This window comes from Trifolium pratense, linkage group LG2 (assembly GCF_020283565.1).
Source record: "Trifolium pratense cultivar HEN17-A07 linkage group LG2, ARS_RC_1.1, whole genome shotgun sequence".
Classification (NCBI taxonomy): Eukaryota; Viridiplantae; Streptophyta; class Magnoliopsida; order Fabales; family Fabaceae; genus Trifolium; species Trifolium pratense.
The window spans coordinates 40961445-40984566 of NC_060060.1; the positions used below are offsets into that span (position 1 = coordinate 40961445).

The 23122-nt window shown below is 33.4% G+C and overlaps 3 protein-coding genes across 3 annotated transcripts; 2 read left to right on the forward strand and 1 right to left on the reverse strand.

Annotated features, from left to right (window-relative positions):
• The first annotated feature begins 2581 nt into the window (after window positions 1-2581).
• On the forward strand, window positions 2582-7726 carry LOC123908141 (ATP-dependent Clp protease ATP-binding subunit CLPT2, chloroplastic-like). Its single transcript, XM_045958681.1, has 6 exons — window positions 2582-2852; window positions 2933-2971; window positions 4293-4331; window positions 4419-4528; window positions 5244-5423; window positions 7427-7726. The coding sequence occupies exons 1-6, from the start codon at window positions 2632-2634 to the stop codon at window positions 7582-7584; spliced, it is 747 nt and encodes a 248-aa protein (XP_045814637.1). The 5' UTR covers window positions 2582-2631; the 3' UTR covers window positions 7585-7726.
• Window positions 7727-7808: 82 nt separating this feature from the next.
• Window positions 7809-9567, reverse strand: LOC123908140 (protein DETOXIFICATION 56). Its single transcript, XM_045958680.1, has one exon. The coding sequence runs from the start codon at window positions 9565-9567 to the stop codon at window positions 8050-8052; it is 1518 nt and encodes a 505-aa protein (XP_045814636.1). The 3' UTR covers window positions 7809-8049.
• Window positions 9568-21116: 11549 nt separating this feature from the next.
• LOC123911246 (AT-hook motif nuclear-localized protein 26) lies at window positions 21117-22840 on the forward strand. The gene has a single exon (XM_045962621.1). It carries the CDS (start codon window positions 21564-21566, stop codon window positions 22542-22544), a length of 981 nt encoding a protein of 326 aa, XP_045818577.1. The 5' UTR covers window positions 21117-21563; the 3' UTR covers window positions 22545-22840.
• The last annotated feature ends 282 nt before the right edge of the window (window positions 22841-23122 follow it).

Here is a 23122-nt window from a genome sequence, read left to right on the forward strand (position 1 = left end):
AGCATGTCTTTTTGGTTTTTACACGGATAAGGAAAATAATGAAATTGGATTACATGTAGTCGAGTTGGATTCAATCAGAGTGAAATTAAAATTTTGGTAATATTCAATTAAGATTGAATGATTTAAATCTTAAAACAATTTCTAATTTTTTACTAGGAGTTATTTTGAGTAGTGCAACGTCGACACAAACTCAGCTGTGATTGTTCATAAATCCCATAATTATCGGGTAACATATCTTGGTACTTTTTGACCGTTATTAGAAACCTTGTGCTAAACATCAGAGGCGGGATTGAAGGTGTGAGTGAGACTGGAGAGTGGTTTACTGCGGCGCCGCATGTCTCTCCGAGGGACACTCCACACATGTTTTGCTCCAACGTGCATAAACATGTTTCAATAGATAAATGTAATTAATTAAAATATAGTTAATCTAGATCCTCTAAATCAAAACATATGATATGATTTCCTGCCGAATCTTTGCACTTTGCTTACCTTTCATTGATTTTAGACAAGATTTTGGTTTCCCACTTTCTTTCCTGACTCCTAGTCTTACACCCCATTTCCTAATTTATTCAGTTAAATATTTCACGTTCATACCTTTCCTTTGCTTCCCCATCATAAACAGATTGATATCCCCCATCGGTGCATAGGAAGGAGTATTCAATTATCTTGAATAGATTAGTCTCTGCAGTTGCGTGCGGAAAATATCTTTGGTTTATCAAAGAAAAATAGTTTGATATCCTTTTGAACGATGTTGAAAGGAAAAAAGTTTCTTTCTTTTTCTTTCAACTAAAAGTGACATTTACTCAAATTGATATAATAAATTGAATAATATAATTTTAAAGTTACTATTTTTTTTATAAAAAAAAAGACATTCATTAATAAAGTAAATCGAACTATACAAATTTAAAATCGCTAAAATTAATATAAAAAAGAATAAATTTACGAACATACTCATAACACCTGCATTACTTATGAACAATTTACATATAAAAAAAGAATAAATTTACACAACAATAACAACATACCTACAAATGTTCAATTTCAATTTATGAACAATTTACGGTATTTAACAAAAGTTAAAGACATTAGGAAAAAGAGAGACATCACCATGGAAATGAAATTATTCTAAATCCATCTGAGAGGTGATTTGGGGTCGAACATATGCTTATAATCACCCGTTCAAATAATTTTTTCTTTCTATTTTAGTTAAATAGGTGTGGTTTCCACATATCTTTAGCATTTCTTTTGTATTTTTTGTAATTTCGTCGTCTTATAGGGTGACGTTGTTTGTTTTGATTTCCTGTCATAATGCGGTGTATTTTAGTTTTCTCGTCTTAGTGAGGTATATTTTGTTTTTTCGTCTTGGTGCAATGTTTATTTGTTTGAGGTTGAAAGATTAAGATTGATATAGTGTAGATTCAATCAATGACTTTGGTGTCATCAACACTACAAATCCGAATGCATGACTATTCCAAACACTTCAAATAAAGTCCAATATGTAGACTTATGCAATTTGTCGCTTTATGTTATTCATATGGATGCTGTGAGTTTGTTCACAAATTAATTTTTTTTGTTTTTAGCAATTTTGAATTTGTATTGCATCGATGCACTCTATCAAATTGTATTTTGAATATCGTTTATTTAGTCATAAAATAATGATAATAATAATTAAAGGTATGTTTCTTTTATGAAAATATTTGTTAAAATTTGTGTTAGTTTTATTTGTTAATAATAAGGAAATAAACTTTTAGAAAACGTCATAGTGATAAAGAGAAGATAAAATGTTAGCTATAAATGATGCATTTCAAAAAATAATAAAAATAATTCATTCAACATTTTCTCTTAACTCTCACTTGTGATAGATTTAATTTAAGTGTTTTCCGTGTGTTTCTCAATCATAGAATCCCTCCCAAAAGACACCAAAATGAAGATCTCCTTTCAAAATGAACATGGCTTAGTATGGCACGAAATTTGAAGTAGAAATGCTTTACAACCTAGTAATTCTATAATGATTTGAATCCTCTCATGCTTTTTTTCTCATCCCGTCTATTCAACACTAATCTAAACTATTAACTCATTTTTTTCCTCATAAATTAATCACCCTTAGATGAGGAAAATGAGAGACGGCTGAATCAAAATGACATGAGAGGATCCGCTAAGTGTGGGGGTGGGAAACTCAACATAGAGTATAATTAATTTTTTATGTTTATTTTTGCCACCCTATTGAGTCTGGCACACGCTCTATGAATTTACGAAAATACCCCCATCCGCTATTTAAGTATCAGACACCCCTAAAACACCCTACCTTTATAATGTCTGCTACTTAAGTAGCGGACATTATTTTTCAAAAATATTTATTTTTATAACGTCCGTTACTTAAGTAGCGGAAGAGTAAAATAGAAAAGACATAGGGTGCGTGACTAACCAATACGGCAGCAAAAAGTAATTCTCTTAATTTTTTTTCTTCCTAAAACAATGCAACACAACATCAGAAGTTTTGGAGGCCTTAGCCCAATCACTTTTAAACCCAAAGAAAGCCCACAAACAATACGACGCCGTATAGAACTTCCTGCATAACAAGTTCTATCCAAAATTCATTCCATCGGAACTCTCGCATTTTCGTCGCGAAAAATGGAAATAGCTGCTACGCACTACCATTGCTGTTCAAGCTTGCTTTTGCGTTCAGACTCCTCGCTTCGTTTGGTTCATAATTTGAAGCTAACAAATCCTAAAAATTCATGGCTAGGAACCAAAATTAGGGTTAAACCGTGCAGTGTCAGTGTAAATCCCGCCATATCCGTTTTCCACCGCCGTCCATTGGCTTCCACCGTTTCCTTCAGTCTCGCTACCTCGTAAGCTTCTTCAATTAACTAATTCGTTTTTTGTTTGTTCTATTTTTGAATTTTGATTAACTGTAATTTTGCATTTTCAGAAATCCAGATAGTGTTTCATCAAGTCGGGAATTTGTCAAGTGAGTATTATTGCTCGATTTTCTACTTGATTGAATGAATATTGTTTATTTAGTCATAAAATAATAATTAAAGGTATGTTTCTTTTATGAAAATATTTTTTAAAATTTGTGTTAGTTTTATTTGTTAATAATAAGGAAATAGACTTTAAAAAAAAGTCACTGTGATAAAGAGAAGATAAAATGTTAGTTATAAATGATGCATTTCAAAAAATAATAAAAACAAGTGTAATGCTAAACGGTGCCTCGGGCACGCATACTACAAAAGGAAACAAATGATAAAGTTAACGAAGAGAGAGAACAACTTTTTACATCACTAAAGCATTGAATGCACAATTTACTAGATAAAATTTTCAAATTTATATGCTTAACTAATGATCGGGGCACTGTTTAACATTTTCCTAAAAAACAATTCATTCAACATTTTTTCGTAACCCTCACTTGATATATTTCACTCAAAGTGTTTTCCCATGTGTTTCTCAATCATAGAATCTCTCCCAAAAGACACCGATCCTTAGCCCTTAAACTCCTCAAAGATCTCTTAAGAAAAATTTAAAGTAGAAATGACTTACGATCCACTAAAAATGCCTCATAATTCTGCATAGTAATCCAAAACGCCTTGCGCTGATTCTAAAACACATATCTATTTAGGCATGAGCAAAACACACTAGAAATTGATTTTAAATCCCCATGCATTTTTCTCCATTCGCCTTTGTGATTTCCACAATAGCCAAACCCAATTTTGTGACTTCCAATAAAATTTTAAGAAACACACAACATATATGTATCCTACAAAACTACATGTGGGAAATTGTGGGGGGTGGAAAACCCAATATAGAGTATAATTAATTTTTCCTTCCTAAAACACTGCAACTCAACGTGCATCAGAAGTTTTGGAGGCCAAAGCCCAATCACCTTTAACCTAAACAAAGCCCACCGACAATACGACGCCGTATGCAGCTTCCTGCATAACAAGTTCTATCCAAAATTCCATCGGAACTCTCGCATTTTCGTCGTGGAAAAATGGAAATGGCTGCTACGCACTACCATTGCTGTTCAAGCTTGCTTTTGCGTCCAGACTCCTCGCTTCGTTTGGTTCAAAATTTCAAGCTTACAAACCCTAAAAATTCATTGTTAGGAACCAAAATTAGGGTTCAACCATGCTTTATCAGTGTAAAACCCGCCGTATCCGTTTTCCACCGCCGTCCCTTAGCTGCCACCGTTTCCTTCAGTCTCCCTATCTAGTAAGCTTCTTCAATTAACTAATTCGATTTTTGTTTGTTCTATGTTGGAATTTTGATTAACGGTAATTTTGCATTTTCAGACATCCAGAGGGTGTTCCACCAGGTCAGGAAATCCCCAGGTGAGTATTATTGCTAGATTTTCTACTTGATTTTATTAATCTTTCAATTGTGATTGTTGAATTTTGACTGTGTTTGGTGAAAGTTAGATGGTCTTCTTCTGCTATAAAAGCGATTGCATTGGCTCAAGTGGAAGCCAGAAAACTCAAGCGTCTTACTACTGGCACTGAAACCCTTATCTTGGGGGTTCTTGTTGAGGGTTAGTTATTTGCTTGCGATTTTTCAAATTTGGGCAGTTCTTGATATTATTACACATTTTGGTTTTGCATATGATGCTATAAGTGTTTATATCACATGTGTAGTATAAGCTATTTTTGTACCAAAATATAAAATAAAAGCTATTAGTTGTTTAAGTTGAAAACAAGTAAACAACGTATGTACATGTACATGTACATGTACATGTACATGTAATAAGTTGTTTCTGTAAGCTCTCCCAAACAATTTTACAAGTGGTTATATCAGTATATAAGCTCTAATTAACTAATCCAAACAGGTGTGATAATTTTCCATGTTTTCATGTTCTAGATGCACCTCGCTGATAACCATCGGAGAATTTCTAATCTCATGCTCATTTCACATTTTCACCTTACCTTTTACTTTCTGGTTGAGTCTTAGATGACTACTAGAATACTACTTGGCTTGTCTAAGGAGTTGGTTCCCTCTACTCATAACTAATTATAGACAACAAAGACCTCATTTTTCACTGCAAAATTATTGAAAGTTTCATGAATTCAAAAGCTATAATTTTTGTTTTGAAGTTATTTCGAGGAATAGAGTTTTGCCGTTATTATGTTTGGGAGGCTTTTAAATATAGATATCCCCAATGTTGTTACACCCTTACCCCAATTCTTTACAATGAAAGTTTTGGATAGTTAAGTTTGTGCATTAAGCCTAGTATATCTTTGGGATTCTAGGTACTAATCTGGCTAACACGTTTTTGCGAGCCAATGGAATTACACTTTTCAAGGTGAAAGATGAAATGGAGAAACTACTTGGAGAAGCTGATAGGTTTGCAACACCCGGTACGCGTCCTCATATAACTGATGATGCTCAGAGGGCTCTTGATTGGGCTGTTAATAAAAAAATAAAATCAGGTTTGTTCTTGCCATATTTATTTCTCATTTAGTATTGTTAAGAGTCCCACATCGGTGAGAGATGGCCTGACTAAGTGTTTATATACTAGAGGCAATCCTCACCTTACAAGCCGATTTTGTAAGGATGAGTTAGGCCCAATACTTATTTCTAAGATGGTATCAGAGCCTCTCCACGATCCATTGGGCCACCTGTTATCAGGTTTCCGCTATCGGGCCACCTACCGTTTATATCCACGCACCAAGCCCAATAGTGCTGGGCGTGAGTGGGTGTGTTAAGAGTCCCACATCGGTTGAGAGATGGTCTGACTAAGTGTTTATATACTAGAGGCAATTCTCACCTTACAAGCCGGTTTTGTAAGGATGAGTTAGGCCCAATACTTATTTATAAGAAGTATTATGTCATTAATTGCAGAAGAGTAGAAACTTGTTTGCAAAACCTAGACCTTGTGGATTAATGCTTTGAATTCTCTTTGATTTCTACTACTGTCTCGCTCTGTCTAATTTTTGTAATTGCATGTAAACACACACTATGTGACATACCCCACCCCACCCCCTTTACGGAATATGGTTAAAATAAATGGAACAGGTGATCCCGCTAAATAAAATACGTGGTTGAAGTTGAGAATGAGAGATACTATATATATATATATATATATATATATATATATATATATATATATATATATATATATATATATATATATATATCCATGGGTTAGCGGCTTCTATTAATCATGGTTCTAGTTACCGGCCTATAGCATATTTGTATTACGCATGTGTGCTAAATAATGATGTCTCGTGTTTTATTCGGTCCTGAAGATTTTCTTCTGGTAAAAAAGTCAAATGTTCCTGCATTTAAGTTGATGATGATTTAGTTGTTTATGATTTTCATTCAAATTGTAATTGTAATGATTAAATATACTCACTCAAATCTGCTTTTAGAAATCAACAATTTCTGTATATTGCTGTCTACAAAGCTTTCAATTCCAAAATAAGGCCCTTAGGCAATTTAGGAGAGAGGAGTTGATGTTAGTATTTGTCTGGTGATGTGCATTTATTTGCTTTTAATGTACTCCGTCCCTCCCTTCCTTTTTACTTGTCATTTTTTGACTTTTTACACATACCAAGACAACCAATAAATTTTATTACTTTTATTATTTCTCTTTTTCCTCTCATTTCAATTTCCATCTACTTCTCTCTATTCAATAGTAAATGCTTAAGGGTATTGTTGCATTGAACTTTGAAAATGATAGGTAAATTAGAAAAAGAAAAAAATCTACAAAAGTGACAAGTAACAAACGACAGAGGGACTAATATTCAATTCAGTTTGATTCTTTAGCAATATGAAAAACTTTTTGTTGTTTTCATAGTCTTGGTATTCCCTTTGTCTCACATTAATCAACCTATTTGTAAAAAATATTTGTACCAAAATAATGGGCATTTTCAATTTTCAAAATGATATTAATTATGTTATTTCAATTGTACCTTCCAATTACTACTACATGCATAACTCTCAATTCAATATATTTTCAAAGTGAAAAAAATATATTTCACTCGGCATTTATGATAGTGGTAAATACGTCAATATTTGATAGGAAAATTACTATTCTCTCTATTTCTTCTATACACATTTCTTAATCTATGTGAAATGATCAAATAGGTCAATTGTTATGGGATGGAGGGAGTATTATGTTCCCTGCAATTGTTTAGATGGTTTTTATTTCTTAGAATGATCTTGGGATAAATGTCCATTATATTTATTAGTTGTGTGGTGATTGAATTTTGTTTTGATGGAAAAACACTTCGGGATAGCCACTGCTAATTTATAATTTTTTCCTTATATTATTTTGTCTTTCACTTAATTGGTGAATGGAATGTAGTGCATCATCAATCATCATCATATTATCATCATCCATTTTTCTTCTGAAACTGATTATTCTTATCCAATGTTCTGTTTCAGTGTAAAATAAGTAACCATTTTTATAAATTCCTGTGACTTGCAGGTGAAAGCGGGGAGGTAACCCCAACACACATAATTCTTGGCATTTGGTATGAAGTGGATTCCCCTGGTCACAAGATACTATCCAACCTTGGCATTAATGAAGAAAAAGCTAAAGAGCTAGAAGCCTCAATTTCTAAATCTGTTGTTATTGATGTATGATGGTTACCTTAAAGATGATTTAGTAATTTTTTTTCTGTTAATGCACATTGATAATTGATGCAATTGTTTGTACAATAGATAGATCAACAGGTTGTTCTGCATATTGATTTTGATTGCATAAATCATATTTTCAAATGTAAAATGACCCTTCAACCCCTTCCTCAACCCCAGAAAAGAAGAAAAAGATAATAATTAAATAAACTTGCGAAAGCAAAATCATTAGGTAGTGATCTAAAATGACAAAGAACCCATTTAGGTTGGCATGTCAAGTTTGTCTTTTAGTGATATTCAAGAAAGGAACACTTAAAATGAGTTTAGCAATTCATTCAGTCTTTGCATTGTAGGATCTTCTGTTTTGAATTGTTATGCATGGTTGAGACGTGTCTTATTCATCCTTGCCATTTGCCAAGTGTTTTGACACACGCATATCAATGTGTACTTACATAGAGATAATTGTAACACATTTTATACTTTGTCATTTTCACGAGCCTCAATTTGTACTTCCGCATCATTATAGGGAACTTCCTTAATTTGGTCGTTACTTGCTAGTATTTGTGCCTTGGCAGCTTCTTCCACCCACTTAATCCTAGCAATAAATATTAATAATAGCGACAAGCAAGCTACAATACCAGTAAGAAGTCCAAAGAAGAGTCCAACAAGGCCAAGACGAAGCTTGAAGGCAAAAACAACACCAAGGGGCAGAGCCAAGAAATAAAACCCACCTAGATTTGCATACATACCTAACCAAGGCCGAGCCGTCCCTCGAATTATCCCTCCACAAACTGCCAGTGGAAAATTAAACAATTCCACTAGAGCCATCAACAACATTGTCTTTTTTACTCCATTTATAATGCCCCTGTCATGGCTGAAAAGTTGCCCCCAAATTCCCCTTGCAGCCACCATCGCCAAGCTGCCAGTACAACCAGCGATAAAACCTATTCCCAGAGACATGCGTGCAGATCGGTAAGCACGGCTAGCTTGGTTTGCACCAAGCTCATTCGAGACACGGGTGGAAACACAAGTGGCCAGTGACAACATTACCGAGAAAAGCAAATAGTCGAAGTTTAACACAATAGTTAAAACTCCGAGCGCTTGCTTGGCGTTTGCGAGGTGGCCAGTAAGCAAGACTAGAATCTCATAGCACCACCACTCCATACATGTGTTGAGGCAACAAGATCCACTAAGCTTGATTAGCCTAATCCAATCCATAATACTCTGGTCCCACCATCCTCCTTCCTTCCACGCCGTTCCCTTTCGATTATCCAGAATTACAACATAAATGGCAAGAAGAACCACAACAATAAGATCAGTTATCCAAACAGCCATGGAAACCCCTTTTAGACCCATGGTTTTTGAGAGTAGTATGTTAACAGGAATATGAACAGCAAGTGCTACACCAGAACTAAACATGGTAGGAAGAGTGATGCTTTGAGAACTCAAGTAAGCTTTTAAGGGACACAAGAGTGACATAACAAACAAATCAGGTATGAGATAAAAAACATAGGTTCCAGCCACAGTAGAAATCTCTTGTTGTTGGCCAAAATGAATCAAAATTTTACCAATGTAAAGCCACATAAAAGTAATAGGAATTGTTACCAATAGCAACAATAAAATTGTCATGAGAAGAGTCTTGTGAAGGAGCCTTATGTTTTTAGCTCCATGAGCCTGTCCACAAATAGGTTCCATGGCACCACATAGACCATTCAAAACAGAAAAACCGGTAACATTGGCAAAAGTGAACCCGAGCGCGCCACCGGCTAAGCTGAGCTCACCGAGTCGACCCAAAAACGCCGTTGTTATAGCTGTCTTCGCAAACCAAGCTAAATTCATCAACACCATTGGAAAGGCCAAACTTCCTTGAACTTTTAACTCCTCCAATAGAGGAGTCTTTGTTTGATCCGCATCACATTTTCGGGTTTGTAACTGTGGAGAAGGTGAAGGTGGTTGGTTAGTTTTATGGTTTGAGCTACATGTTGATGACATTTTTATGTTTTGTTTTTGCAAAAGTTAATGTTTTGGGGACATTTGTTGAAGTGTTAGATTAGATGATGAGAAAGGTTGAGCATGCACGAGTTTCGTGATCTTTAAGGAGTAGTAGTGGTTTTTTAAGGAAGAACGGAAGCAGGCTTTTCTTGTGCCAATAGAAGAAACGGTTGTTGGTTGAAAGATTTATAGTGCGTGATGACTTATGAGATATGCATAGTAACTATGCACTTCGGTTATTGCAAGAGCCGTGTGTTGAGTAGGATCTGAAAAAGCAATTAGTGGATACTCCCTCCCTCCGGTCTTAAATATAAGCAAAAATCAAAACGTATTTAGTATAAATTTGAGCCAAATACATTTTAACTTTTGTTTATACTTCCTCCGGTCCTAATTATTAAAAAACTTTTTAGGTTCATTAAAAAGCTAATGTATTTAGACTATACTCCCTCTGTGACAATATATAAGCAAAAATTATCTTTTTAGGTTGATTGTATATTTAATGTATTTGTCCTATAATATAGACCAGATACATTAAATATGCAATGGACCTAAAAAAATAATTTTTGCTTATATATTGTCACGAAAAGTGTATTATAGTTTAGATACATTAGCATTCCAATAAACCTAAAAAATAAAAGTTCTTTTATAACTAGAACTAAAGGGAGTATTTAAAACCGGAGGCAGTAGTAAATTTAAGCATTTATTGTAAGTCAAAATTTTCTTGGAAATACAAGTCAAAATGATAAATACACAAATTTGTAGGCAAAAATAACATTTCTTTTGATTATTTTAAACATCAGTCATGCTAATTACTAATATTTTCCTCTATGATACTCCTCCGGTCTTAAATATAAGAAAAATCAAAACGTATTTGACTCAAATTTTAGACAAAATACATTTTGACTTTTGCTTATATTTAAGATCGGAAAAAGTATTTTATAAGCAGAATTCACCTTTCTAAGTTTATTGTATATTTAATGTATCTGAACTTTAATCAAATTCAGATATATTAATTATACAATTAATCTAAAAAGATGAATTTTACTTATAAAAAATATCACAGAAGAACTAGTTAACAAACCAAAAAAGATAAATATTATACTGAAAATAATTTCTTCTATATTTTAAAATATTGACTACACATATTTTTGAAATGATTATAATATACTTGACTTGACTCTTTAACTAGTACCGTCCAAATACTAATCAACATTTTCCTTTAGAAAATGCAAATGGTAACACTAGTTGATAATTTAAATTTAGTATTTAAAATCGGTGTAAGCGACACTTTAAAAGTTCGAATTAGTTAGTAAGGTCCAACAAATAATATTTAAATAACAATTGTTAATATTCTTCATTTTATATGTGTAATCATTACTTTTTCTGGGAGAGATTAATTTTTTTTAGTATGTGAGATAAAATTGAAGGAATAATAGTCATCATATACAAATTATACGCATCAACTATACACTATTAACATTTCTTAATATACATAAAAAACATGTCGATGAATTTTATAAATAGAGACAAAGGAAGCACTATTTACTCCATCCCTAACAAAATAACCACTTAATTAGTTTACACCCTTATTAATATAAGACAAATGCTAATAGTATTACAAAGATGCATTTTTGAGACCTTATACTTGGTGTTTAGACCTAACTCGTCCCTACAAAACCGACTTGTAAGGTGAGAATTGCCCTCACTTTATAAAAACATATTCAGACCATCTCTCAATCGATGTGAGACTTCTTAACACACTCCATCGCGCCAAGCACTATGGGCTTGCGGCGCGTATATGAAAGGTAGATGACCCAATCAGAACTTTATAGCAGACGACCCAACGGATCGTGGAGGAGTGTAATGAATATAGGCCCATAGAATAAAATAGGCCTAAATTATAGTCACTCATAGATTCTAGATCCTTCTTCTCTATTAGCGAGTCACTCATTATGTAGAATGTTCTAGATATCTCTTTAGAATTATGAGATGCTAGAGAATATGCCAATTTCTAGTCTATATATAATGACATTAGATGAATGTAATAAGGAAGCAAAATGAATGAAGAAATTAGTTATTTTAACTTAATGTAGTTTGTTAGTAGTTTTTAGAAATTATCTGTTTTAAAAAAATTGTTCATAACAAGGAGACTCTATACCACCATCTTAGAATGTTGTTTAGAATAATGAATGTTACAATTATAAGGGTTTTTGTGTTTTGAACAAATATCATCAACTTGGACATTGTTTGAATAAAAGGATGAAACAAAATTGCAATGCGTCTTTTAGAATTCAAGTTTAAATCTAGACGAATATATTCATCTTAACAATATTAATTTTATCGGTTGAGGTAAATAGTGTTATATATAAATTGATATTAATTGGAGTATAAAAGGGGATAACAGACTTTTTGGCTGGGGCGGCCAAAAGCATTTCTATTAGTTAATGAAGAGAATTTTAAACAAAAAACCTAAATCAGGCAAACCTTTTACCCCAATCAAACCATCAGGGAACCTAATCTACAATCTTAAACAAATCAATATGGAGTGAATTTTTGATAAACCTTAAGGGACAAATTCCCAGTAATCAAAAGTGAAAATTCCTTCACCATCTGCTAAAGACTTGGTAGATGCCATTGGATTTAAAGATAACAAAACATTCCCTAGATACTAATTAAACAACTAGTATTTCTTCTTTAACCTAATTGATGATGTTATTCCTCCTACTTTGGATACCACTGAGTTACATCCAGCACACTTTAGAAAACACTAATATATTTTTTTGATTACAGTTGCTATTTTAATAAAATACCAATTATATTTTAATAGGGCTAATCATCCATCTGATAAAATTTATTTAGATGCCGAAGAAAATGTTGTTGCTATCAAATATTTTGTCAACCGCGCGAGTTGACAAGATACAAAACGTGAAACAACAGATACATGAAATTCATGAAATGTGCATTGCTCGTTGGAGTAATGTTGTGTTGGAGGATGAAACCGACAAATACACCCTTAATACTTATAGTATGGGGTTTGACGACATATTTTTGTGTTGATTGGTTGGCGCTGATAAATCCCCGCCCAACATTGCTATATAACGTGAATGGTATTGTCACGAGATTCACGAATGCATACGTGTTGTTTTTATAAAAGATGGCTCAAAATTTTAACTCCTTTTTTTTTTCTGGAAAACGCGATAGGTATGAGAGGTTATGTTTTGGAGAAACAACATTTTCCAATTCGGTCTGTTGATGCCCAGTTAGGCTGAAAGTATACTCACGCTGACTTGATTACATAATAAGTTCCAACTTCAATTCTAAGCATGGAAGAAAATAATGCATAAGACCATATTCCTATTTCCTATCATCTAGGCCAGCTACTTTAACGGATTAAAGGACTAATATTCTTACAGCACAATGTTCATGAACAAAAATAAAATAAAAAATCAATGGTATATAAGATTAAATTAAAATAGTTTTACTATTTATTATTTAATTTAATATTTTACGTCGTAAATTATTCTTTTTCTTTTTTAGCATTAGCCATCTGGTTCTGAGGGAAAGGGAATTGTTCTCACCAGAAATCGAATTCGAGTTCTCCCAAACAATTCGTTCTAGGAGGAGTTAATTAATCGCGTGAGCGCAATGTCTTGGTTTACGTTGTAAATTCATGATTAGTTATGAATATAATATAATGATCGCATAATAATATAACAGTGTATTGTATTACTATCTTATGGAGGATGAGATGTGTATGCAAAATAAAGTTTAAGGAATCTTTGAAAGGATGTGGGATTTAGGGAATTTAGCTGTGAAATGCGACTTTAACAGACACATAAGTAAATATCCTTGAGGCACATGATGGGCTCTTTTTATTTTTTGGGTTCGGTTTGTAGTACTCTACATGATAAGGATCTTAAACTACACTTTATTGCAAACATTAAAAATATCATATATTTTCTAACAATCCCTTTCATTTTAACCTAAAGATAAAGATAAACCCACCCGATTTTGTAAAGTAATTAATAATTAGTGGGATGAAGGGTTGGTCCAGATGCAGAACAAAATTAAAGCTTACCAAATGGAAAATACGATCATCTAATTTGTCTCTTCTACAACCACTAATTATTTATCATCAAGGTTTACAATCATATTTAACTTGGTTAGAAATAAATGTCAAAAGAGTAGTTTTAAATTTGTCAATTTTTTTTTTTTAGTAACAAAAGTGTGATTAGTTACTCATCTTCCCTGATCATACTCATAAGGGTTTTAGCCAGTGAAACAATATGTCTTGATGGTAATTCTAAAGGAGAGTGTATCTACAAAACACTCTAACACTCAAGTAATTATTTACGCGAATGTAAGATTTGAGAGCAAGAAATATAATACTAAACTCCTTTGCATGATAGATATATATAGCCTTCGAGCCACGACATATAATGAATTGGAAGCCAGGATTGGCATGCATGCTATTATTATGATGTCGGCCTTAACAAAAGACTTATGTGACCGTTGGGCAGGACGCATGGTCTTAGACCGAATCGGGCTTAAATCCAATCCATAATGAGGAAAACTGTTATGCATGTTGAGAATATGAGAGGATCTGCTGATCCAAATTTATAAATAATCGCTACGTAAATTGCTAATTGTTAAATTTTTCAAAGAAGAAAGAAAAAAAGAAGAAAATTTCCAATTTTATTAGTGACATTGACAAAAAGGAAAATATAATATAGAACAAAACATTGGTATAGGAAAGCTTATATTATTGAGAAAAAAGATAGTATGATTGAAGTTGTCCCCAAATACTTTTTAATTAGTTGATATATAAAATTGTTAAAGTGGAAATTGAGGTGTACCTCTTGACTTTGTCAAAATGATTAAGAAACGTGAGATATTTTATGAGATCGGATTCTCTTTGGTGATTAAAAAAATATTTAGTGATCAAATTCTGATAACTAATTTGTATTATCAGATAAAGTCAAAGAAAAATAAAAGGTAAAAATTTAAACTGGACACTCTCCGATGAAATGCAGTCACAATTTGATCAAAGTCGATTATCATAAGATTATTTGATTTAAAATTGAATTGTCTACACTTCAACTTGATTTTAAATTTATTAGAATCAAAATCAATATTAAAATTTGAACCGTTTGATCTTGATTGAATTATTTAAACGTGGATTCTAAATATTTTAATAATGATGGAGCTAGCTAGCTATAAAAAGATGTAAAGGACTTGTAAACCTGTGCTAGCTAGCTGCTGCATTCATCACACACACACACTATGCAAAGTAAGGCGATTCCCTCAATGATTTGGATTCAATAATGATAAAGATGCTACAATCCAAACAAAGATCGAGTGACCCTTTTCCACATTTAGATTTGTCCAACAACAACCATCTTTTCTTTCTTGCCAATAGAATTTTGCAATTTTGGTTTCTTAAGATTTGTTTTAGTGTATGTTGTAGGGTCCTTGTACTGTCGTACATGTACTAACAATCACTTTAAAATGGACAAGAAATCTTGGATTGAACTCATTGTTGTCCACGATTTCAATATAGTCATCATTCTTTCTCCCATTATGGGATAATAATAACCACACCCGGTACTGCGGTTAAACAATTATTGTTAGATGATAAGCACTGATTAGTACTCCATATTTAAATTAATCAAGGTGAGAATGTTGCAGGAATTTCTAACATTTTTGTTTGCCATATAAATCTCACTAATTACTACAATTCCGGTGTCAATCTTGTAGTAAATTTTGTCTTCTTTACACTAGAATAAAAATAATTAGCATACGACTTATATTTAGAGAGCTATGATAAATTTACCACAGGTATTTCTACAACATTTTGCAGAAACCTTTCTCAAATTTGTAGGTAGGTTTTCTCATACTATACTTAATGAAATTTAACAATTTCGGTGTCAATCTTGTAGTAAATTTTGTCTTCTTTACACTAGAATAAAAATCATTAGCATACGACTTATATTTAGAGAGCTATGATAAATTTACCACAGGTATTTCTACAACATTTTGCATAAACCTTTCTCAAATTTGTAGGTAGGTTTTCTCATACTATACTTAATGAAATTTAACAATTCCGGTGTCAATCTTGTAGTAAATTTTGTCTTCTTTACACTAGATTAAAAATCATTAGCATACGACTTATATTCAGAGAGATATGCTAAATTTACCACAGGTAGTTCTACACGAATTTTCACATAAATCTTTCTTTTTTGGGGGGGGTAAATTTATGTTATTTCGGTTTATATAAACCAATTTATTTTTCCATGTTTAAAAACTTCGGTTCGTAGAAACTGAAATAAGTTGGCCAAATTTTTTCAAACCGCAAGAGCCAAAATGAGATTTTTGGGGGTATAAAAGAAAGGCGGGGGTCGGGAGAGAAAACATCAAAGAGTTATAGAATGTGTTGGATCAAACATCAGCCCACTATAAGATTAATGGACCGCTAAGCCAGCCCATATGATAAGCAACATTTTGAAGCTCGCTCGTATCTTCTTTTCATTGTTTTCCTTACTACACCTCACCTCTCTCATTCACCTCTACCTTAATTATGATTTTCAATTGAGAGAATTTTGTTTTGGCATAAGTTAGGTGCTACATGCCTCTTCTTTGTTGTCAGCCGATAATGTTTTGACGTAACATTGTATAGGAATAAAAATTAATTTTGGGAAAAAAATAGAGCTTTGGGCCAATCAGCCAATGTAAGTTTGAGGACCTTTTGTTTTGGAAAATTACTTTTTCCATCCTATTGGTTACTCGCGCGCCCTATGATTTTCCCATTTTATCCTTTCACGGCTTAAGTCGCGGACGTTGTAAAATGAATAATTTTTTATTGCGGTAGCGGACGTTATGTGGGCTTTAAATATAGGTCCTTGACTTAGGTACCGGACACCCTACACGCTACGTCCGCGACATAGGTCGCGATGGACAGTGGTCAAAATTTTAGTGGTCTTTGAGGCTGTCAATGGTCAAGGACGGTGGTGGGCATCCATTGGCAGTAAAAAAGGCTGTTTATTTGTTTTGGCCAATGAGATTTATGTACAAACTCTATAAATTGGGACATTTCTTTTCATTTTTTCATCATTCTCATTTCTTCATTCTAATTTCATTTCTCTAAGTTTTGAATTTAATATGCTACTTTACATTCTTCTGATCAGGTAAGATCACAACTTAAGTATGTATGGAGGTGGAGTGAGATGAGGATATTCGATCACTGATAGATTTGAATTTAAAAAACTACTTTACATTCATTCCCGTTGAGAATTAAAACGGTATGAGAATATCCAAACTTTATGAATTTGGGGAGGACAAAATCCGCCCCGTCCCTTTGCCATGCCTATGCTTGATTAATACTTCCTCCGTCCTTAATTATAAGCACCCTTTTAAAGATAAAATTTGTCCCTAAATATAAGCTCATTCTCAATTCTCTAGACACATTTATTATTACTTTTCCAAACATAACCCTACTTTACATTGAAATCCGAAAAGTCAACTACAAATACATATTTTCATTAAGGACCATTTAGTAATTGTAATAATACCCAAAAAATACATATTTATTACACTATAACTTTTCTTAATATGCGTGAAAAAAACTCAATGAGAGCTTATAGTAAGTGACGGATGGAGTAAAGTATATTGTTTGAGTGAGTGAGGAGTACTGATGAAGGTAGATTAGTGAGAATAAGTTCACATGATAATTGTCATTTGTTACCCAAATTGAGGAATGCTATAAAGATAAGACCCATTGGATTTGAAGTAAGCACGCGTCTATAAGAATCTGACAAAGACACAGAGAGAGAGAGAGAGAGAGAGGGGATGGAGGGGTCCACCATGAGTGTGGCCATGGATGGATGGATGGAGAGCAGGAAAGGAGAGACTAGAGAGGCCGACAAAGAGCATCTTTGGATGCATGGGTTTTAGTATTTACACGCACACACACACGGGATAGATAGATCAAGCACTTATCAGTTGTAGTAACTTTTCTGAGTTGTTGTGTGTGATTAATACTAGCTAGCTAGCTATAGCTTATGATTTTAATATTATTATTATTATTATTATAGTATATCACTAATTTTATTTAAGTTTCAGAGTTTTCAGCTAACTCTCCGGCGATTTTGCCGTTGTAATATGTGCACGGTTGGCGCTTTTCACTGTCTTTTTCTCTGCCTGACAGCCAGCCAGCCAGCGTCTCATTATCTCATGTCATGATCTGGATTATGCGGTCAACCCCCCCGTGCTATGCTATGCTATCCACCACCACCAACCTTACATACACTCTGTTCTGTATGTAATCTTACTTTCTTCATCCATTATGTATGCACCAAACCTCTCCAACAGCACATCACATACATAATCCATCCACCCTCTCTATTATGAAGAACCACTAACTGCTTTATCTTGGATTATTCCCCTGTTATATATTCAAATTCCTTTCAATTTTTTATATTGTAAATTAATTAATGATCTAATAGTTGCGTATGATTGGTTGGAATATAATACACTACATACCATAATTTGGAGTTACGATGAATAGTTCAACTGATTAAACTAGTTAAGTTAAAAGTTAAAAGAGTTGGAAGTTTATGATTTAAGTTCTAACAAACATGATCTAGGGGCAGATGTTGATTTGCTTACTCTTTTACTCAATTGGGTGTAAAAAAAAAAAACTAACATATCAATTAACGTATTAACAAAACTTGTCATTCAAAGAAAAAAAAAAACCGCATACCATAATTTGTTGAATTCCATAATTTTCTTGCATCTATGAGAATCTGTTAAAATAGCCGAGTTCTAGCATGGTAAAAAGTGAAAGGTGGAGAGTCATGCAGTTTTGTAAGTTTTTGTCGTCAACGGCCACATTCTTGCAGATATATAATATCTACATTATCTACTCTCAGTGGAGTGCAACCAAAATTTGATGTCTTGTTAATTGCGATTAATTATTTTCAATTAGTAAAATAAACTCGAGATTGCTTCCATCCATCCTTTTAAAGGATTTAAGCTCCCAATTAATTAATGTCCCAAAGTGTGGTGCATGTGGATCACTAGCCGTGCCCCTTCCCACGAAACAACCTACATATATATGTTGCTATAATTGCCACAATTTTATTGTTAATTTCCATTTCTTTCTTGCACCTTGAGAATATTCATCAACTTAATTATGTTAGTACTCCACACTTAATTACTCCATTAATCTAATCAAATGTAGTAAAAATTGAGCTAATAAACTCTACGCAAATAGGATCGATATATAGTAGCTAGCTAGTAGTACATTATGGTGAGCGATGAAATGAAATTAAGTTTTGAAGTTTAGATCTCATACGAGTCCAAAGTAAGGGTAAAAAGTAGTAGTCCACAAAAAATAGACCCGAAAGAAGCGGGGGAAGAGACACGTGTCATATATAGAGAAGGTGGACCTAAACCTTAAAGATGTGGTGCATGTGGTGATTCATAGAAAACTGAAGCCATACACATTACACACTCACACTACTCTTTCCCTTATTCCGTGGGGTGTAGATGACACTAGTCCTTCGATTGTGACAGCTAATAGTAATAGTGTTTCATTTATATAATCAACTCTCTCTGCCACTAACTAACCACCGTAGTTCCTTCCCGTTTATGTTGTGGATGGATTTTTTCCACAAACGACAAAATAGCTACTCAAAAGCAGCATCTTTACATACATACATACATACGCAATTGCTTTTCTAAAAGAACTTATCGCTATATAATTGTTGCTCTAACCTCTCTCTTTTGTCGGAAAATATAAAAGAGAAATTTTAATTTATATATGTACAGAAACTTAATGAGATCTATTATTTGTGGAGGATGGGACCAATTTTTAGTGTTTGACCTTTCTATTTTATTAAGAAAAATGATTTTGATAATTTAAAGTTCGGCCATATGAGATAAGTAAGATTTATTTAAACATTGCTGTTCTTTTTATAAATCACGATAGAAAATTCACAAGAAAAACAAGAATATAAGTTATATGTGTTATTGGTAGAAATCATGCTGTGTTAGTTGATTGTTGGATTTGTCACAAGATTTAATTTGTGTAAAAAAAATGAGTTGGATTTGTGTTTGGGTTACTATCGGTTGAAAAATTTGATGAGTATATAGCGAGTTTTTTTTTTTCTTTCCCCAACCTATCAAAGTAAATTATCCATCGACTTTACCAATATCTCATCTTGTAGAATGATTTTTGTGAGACCCCAATTATTCTTATACGTATTCTTAGAATCTATGCAAAGTAATATAGGTATATTTGTTCTGAAGATGCTTCAGAATAATGTTCTAAAATTGTATTTGATATCTAGGTATCTTAATCTTTTGAAAAATTCTATTTTTCTTATGTTGCATACGCAATCATTCACTACATACGTTAACCACATTTCTAATGCGTGAGCGAATAGTATTGTCGCCCACAAAGATTTTGTTATCTGATGTGTGGGTATGAACAAAGATTTTACACATGCACTATCGAGCATGTGTGACCTTATCCTACACACTCGGAAGAATGAAAACTCATTTTTATCTTGAAGTAGAGATAAATTCACTTACCCATTTCACCATTTTTCCTATATTAAACCCTTTTATTAAAACCTGAAATTCTCTTCTTGAGGAACCAAAAAATCCTTCATTATTCATGTTTCCACCTTTTATTATGACATCAATTATAACATAAACACAATCTTTATCCACCTTTTATCTACATCAAATAGAAATCGACAAGACGTACTCTACCCGTACCGGAGGGAAAAATACATAGAAGTACTAAAATCTAAAAGCAAAGCCAAAAACAAAATCCGACCTAACAAAATTGCATAATTAATGTCGGAGGAGGTAATATTTGAGAAACTACAATGGCAACATTTCTTTGGTGAAAATTTTGATACCTAGAGTTTAATTAGTTGGTATGTACTCATCATCCAATGAGTTATGTGCTTATAAAAAAAAAATTCATCCAATGAGTTATGTTTAATTTATTTTGATTTTTTTTAAAATGTTGCATAAAGATACCTATAGCCAACCAAAATCCAATGTACTTAAAGAATTATTTATTTTTATTTTTTATGAATTCCTTAAACATCATTTTACACATCTCTTAACATAACCCTAACATAAATGAACGTTTAAATAAAATAAAATAAAATAAGATGTCTTTAAATCTTGCTTAACATGTTAGAAGTTTTTATCGGTTCGAACTCTATACCTCCCAATTGTGATTGAATTTTATTAATATTTATCACTTCGACTCCGACTAAAAAAATAAAGGGTCTTATTAACAAGTGCTCTCAAGGTACTCTTTAAGCATTTCATTTAAAAAAAAATTTATTTAAAAAATTAAACATTATAATTTTCAATACGTTGACTTTACACGTTCACATAAAAAAATAAAAAAAAATTACTGTTTAAAGAGTGACCACGGCATTAGCATTTGCCCAAAATAAAAATAAAGAGAAAATAAGATGTACAGTGCAGAAGTGGGACCCATCCACCGCCCATAAACACACAGTGTTACAACTCTTACCGAAGCCATCCATAACATAACATTGGATTGATTGGATCTATTTTCTAAATCTAACCCTAACTCTGATAATTTCCTCTTTCTTTCTATATACTTTCTTTTCCCTTTCTTCATTCTCTCATATCAACTTCAATTCAATTTCACTGCACCCTCCACAACCCTCTATGTCTACTGTGGAGAGGTAGATATGCATAATCAATTCAGCTTCACATGATCAACAATCAACTCATCAAGAAAGAAGATGGATGGTACTCACAAAGATATAGAAACAGGGAAGAGATATAAGAATCTGAAGACAAAAACTTGTTAATTGTTATCTTCAATTGCTTCATATTGGTATATACAATTCTCCAATCCAAATTCATCTACTCTTCTTTTGTTATCTGTATATTGCAAAGGAAAGTGTAATTCAAGAAAGAGTGAGTGAGTACTCATCATGGATCAAATAACAGCACATGGACATTCACTTCCTCCACCTTTCCACACAGCAAGAGATCTTCATCTTCATCATCAACACCAACAGCAGCAGCAGCAACAACAACAACAACACCACCAATTCCATACTTTACAACAGCAACCAGATCAAGATGAACAAAGCGGCAGCAGCAGCGGTGGCGGCCTCAACCTCACAAACCGCGAAGAAAACAGCCACAACAAGTTCAACAATGATTTTAGCCCCAAGTTAGAATCAGGAGGAGGAGGAGGAGGAGGAGGTTCCGGCGGTGACACCGATTCAATGACAAGAAGACCAAGAGGAAGACCAGCTGGATCCAAAAACAAACCAAAACCACCGATCATCATCACACGAGATAGCGCGAACGCGCTAAAAACTCATGTGATGGAAGTTGCAGATGGTTGTGATGTGGTTGAAAGTGTTAACAATTTTGCTAGACGCCGTCAAAGAGGCGTTTGCATCATGAGTGGTACTGGAACGGTTACAAACGTTACGCTAAGGCAACCTGCATCTCCTGGAGCGGTTGTTACTCTTCATGGAAGATTTGAGATTCTTTCGTTGGCTGGATCGTTTCTTCCACCACCTGCTCCGCCCGCTGCTTCTGGATTGACGATATATTTAGCGGGCGGACAAGGGCAGGTTGTTGGTGGAAGTGTTGTTGGTGCTTTGATTGCTTCTGGACCTGTTGTTATTATGTCTGCTTCTTTTAGTAACGCTGCTTATGAAAGACTACCTTTGGAAGAAGATGATGCTTCTTCTTTGCAACAACTTCAAGGTGGTGGTGGTGGTGGTTCTCCAAGTGGTGGTGGTGTTCAGCAGACACAACTTTTAGGAGATTCAACTGCTCCACTTTTTCAAGCTATGCCACCTCCTAATCATAATCATAATCCTAATGCTAATCTTCTCAATTCTGTTCAAATGCCTTCTGATAATTTCTGGCCAACTGGTCGTTCTCCTTATTGATCACGACGACGATGACGATGATGATATTAATTATTGCAACACTATGGAGCTATGTTGGAAGGAGGAATTTGAAGCTAGGGAATTGATTGATAATGATATATCAATGATGAGGTTCTTTTTCTTTAATTTTCTATTTAAATTTGGTTTGTTTAGATTTTGTGTGTCATTTTGAATTTTGATTGTTAGGTTGTTGTAGGTGAGTAATGAGTTGATGATGTATGTTGAATTTGAGACTGTAATTAAATTGATGTATCCTTATGAAGTTATGGTTATCTATCTTTGGTGAGTTTGTTTAATTTTATTCTATATATTATGTGAGTGGATTAATTAATAAAAGGAGTACTTATAATTATATATATATTTCCATAGTTTAAGGTGAATGAAACAGTACTAAAAATTACTACTATTAATAGTAAGTACGAGGAATGAAGGCAAAGGAGAAGTATAATTAATGAGACAATGACGGCATGAGAAATGTTCTAAGTTAGTACTACTTGGTGTGCCTTTCATCATTCATACATTTAGTTAAGTGTATGGAAACTCATCATTTTTGCATGTTATTATTTGATGCATTCTTC

What these genes read in the sequence shown, in the direction of transcription:
- LOC123908140 (XM_045958680.1), bottom strand. Translation starts at nt 9,567, where the DNA reads ATGTCATCAACATGTAGCTCAAACCATAAAACTAACCAACCACCTTCA.
- LOC123908141 (XM_045958681.1), top strand. Translation starts at nt 2,632, where the DNA reads ATGGAAATAGCTGCTACGCACTACCATTGCTGTTCAAGCTTGCTTTTG. An exon ending in TCCTTCAGTCTCGCTACCTC is followed by an intron (nt 2,853 to 2,932) that starts GTAAGCTTCTTC and finishes TTGCATTTTCAG; the next exon opens with AAATCCAGATAGTGTTTCAT. An exon ending in CCAGGTCAGGAAATCCCCAG is followed by an intron (nt 4,332 to 4,418) that starts GTGAGTATTATT and finishes GGTGAAAGTTAG; the next exon opens with ATGGTCTTCTTCTGCTATAA.
- LOC123911246 (XM_045962621.1), top strand. Translation starts at nt 21,564, where the DNA reads ATGGATCAAATAACAGCACATGGACATTCACTTCCTCCACCTTTCCAC.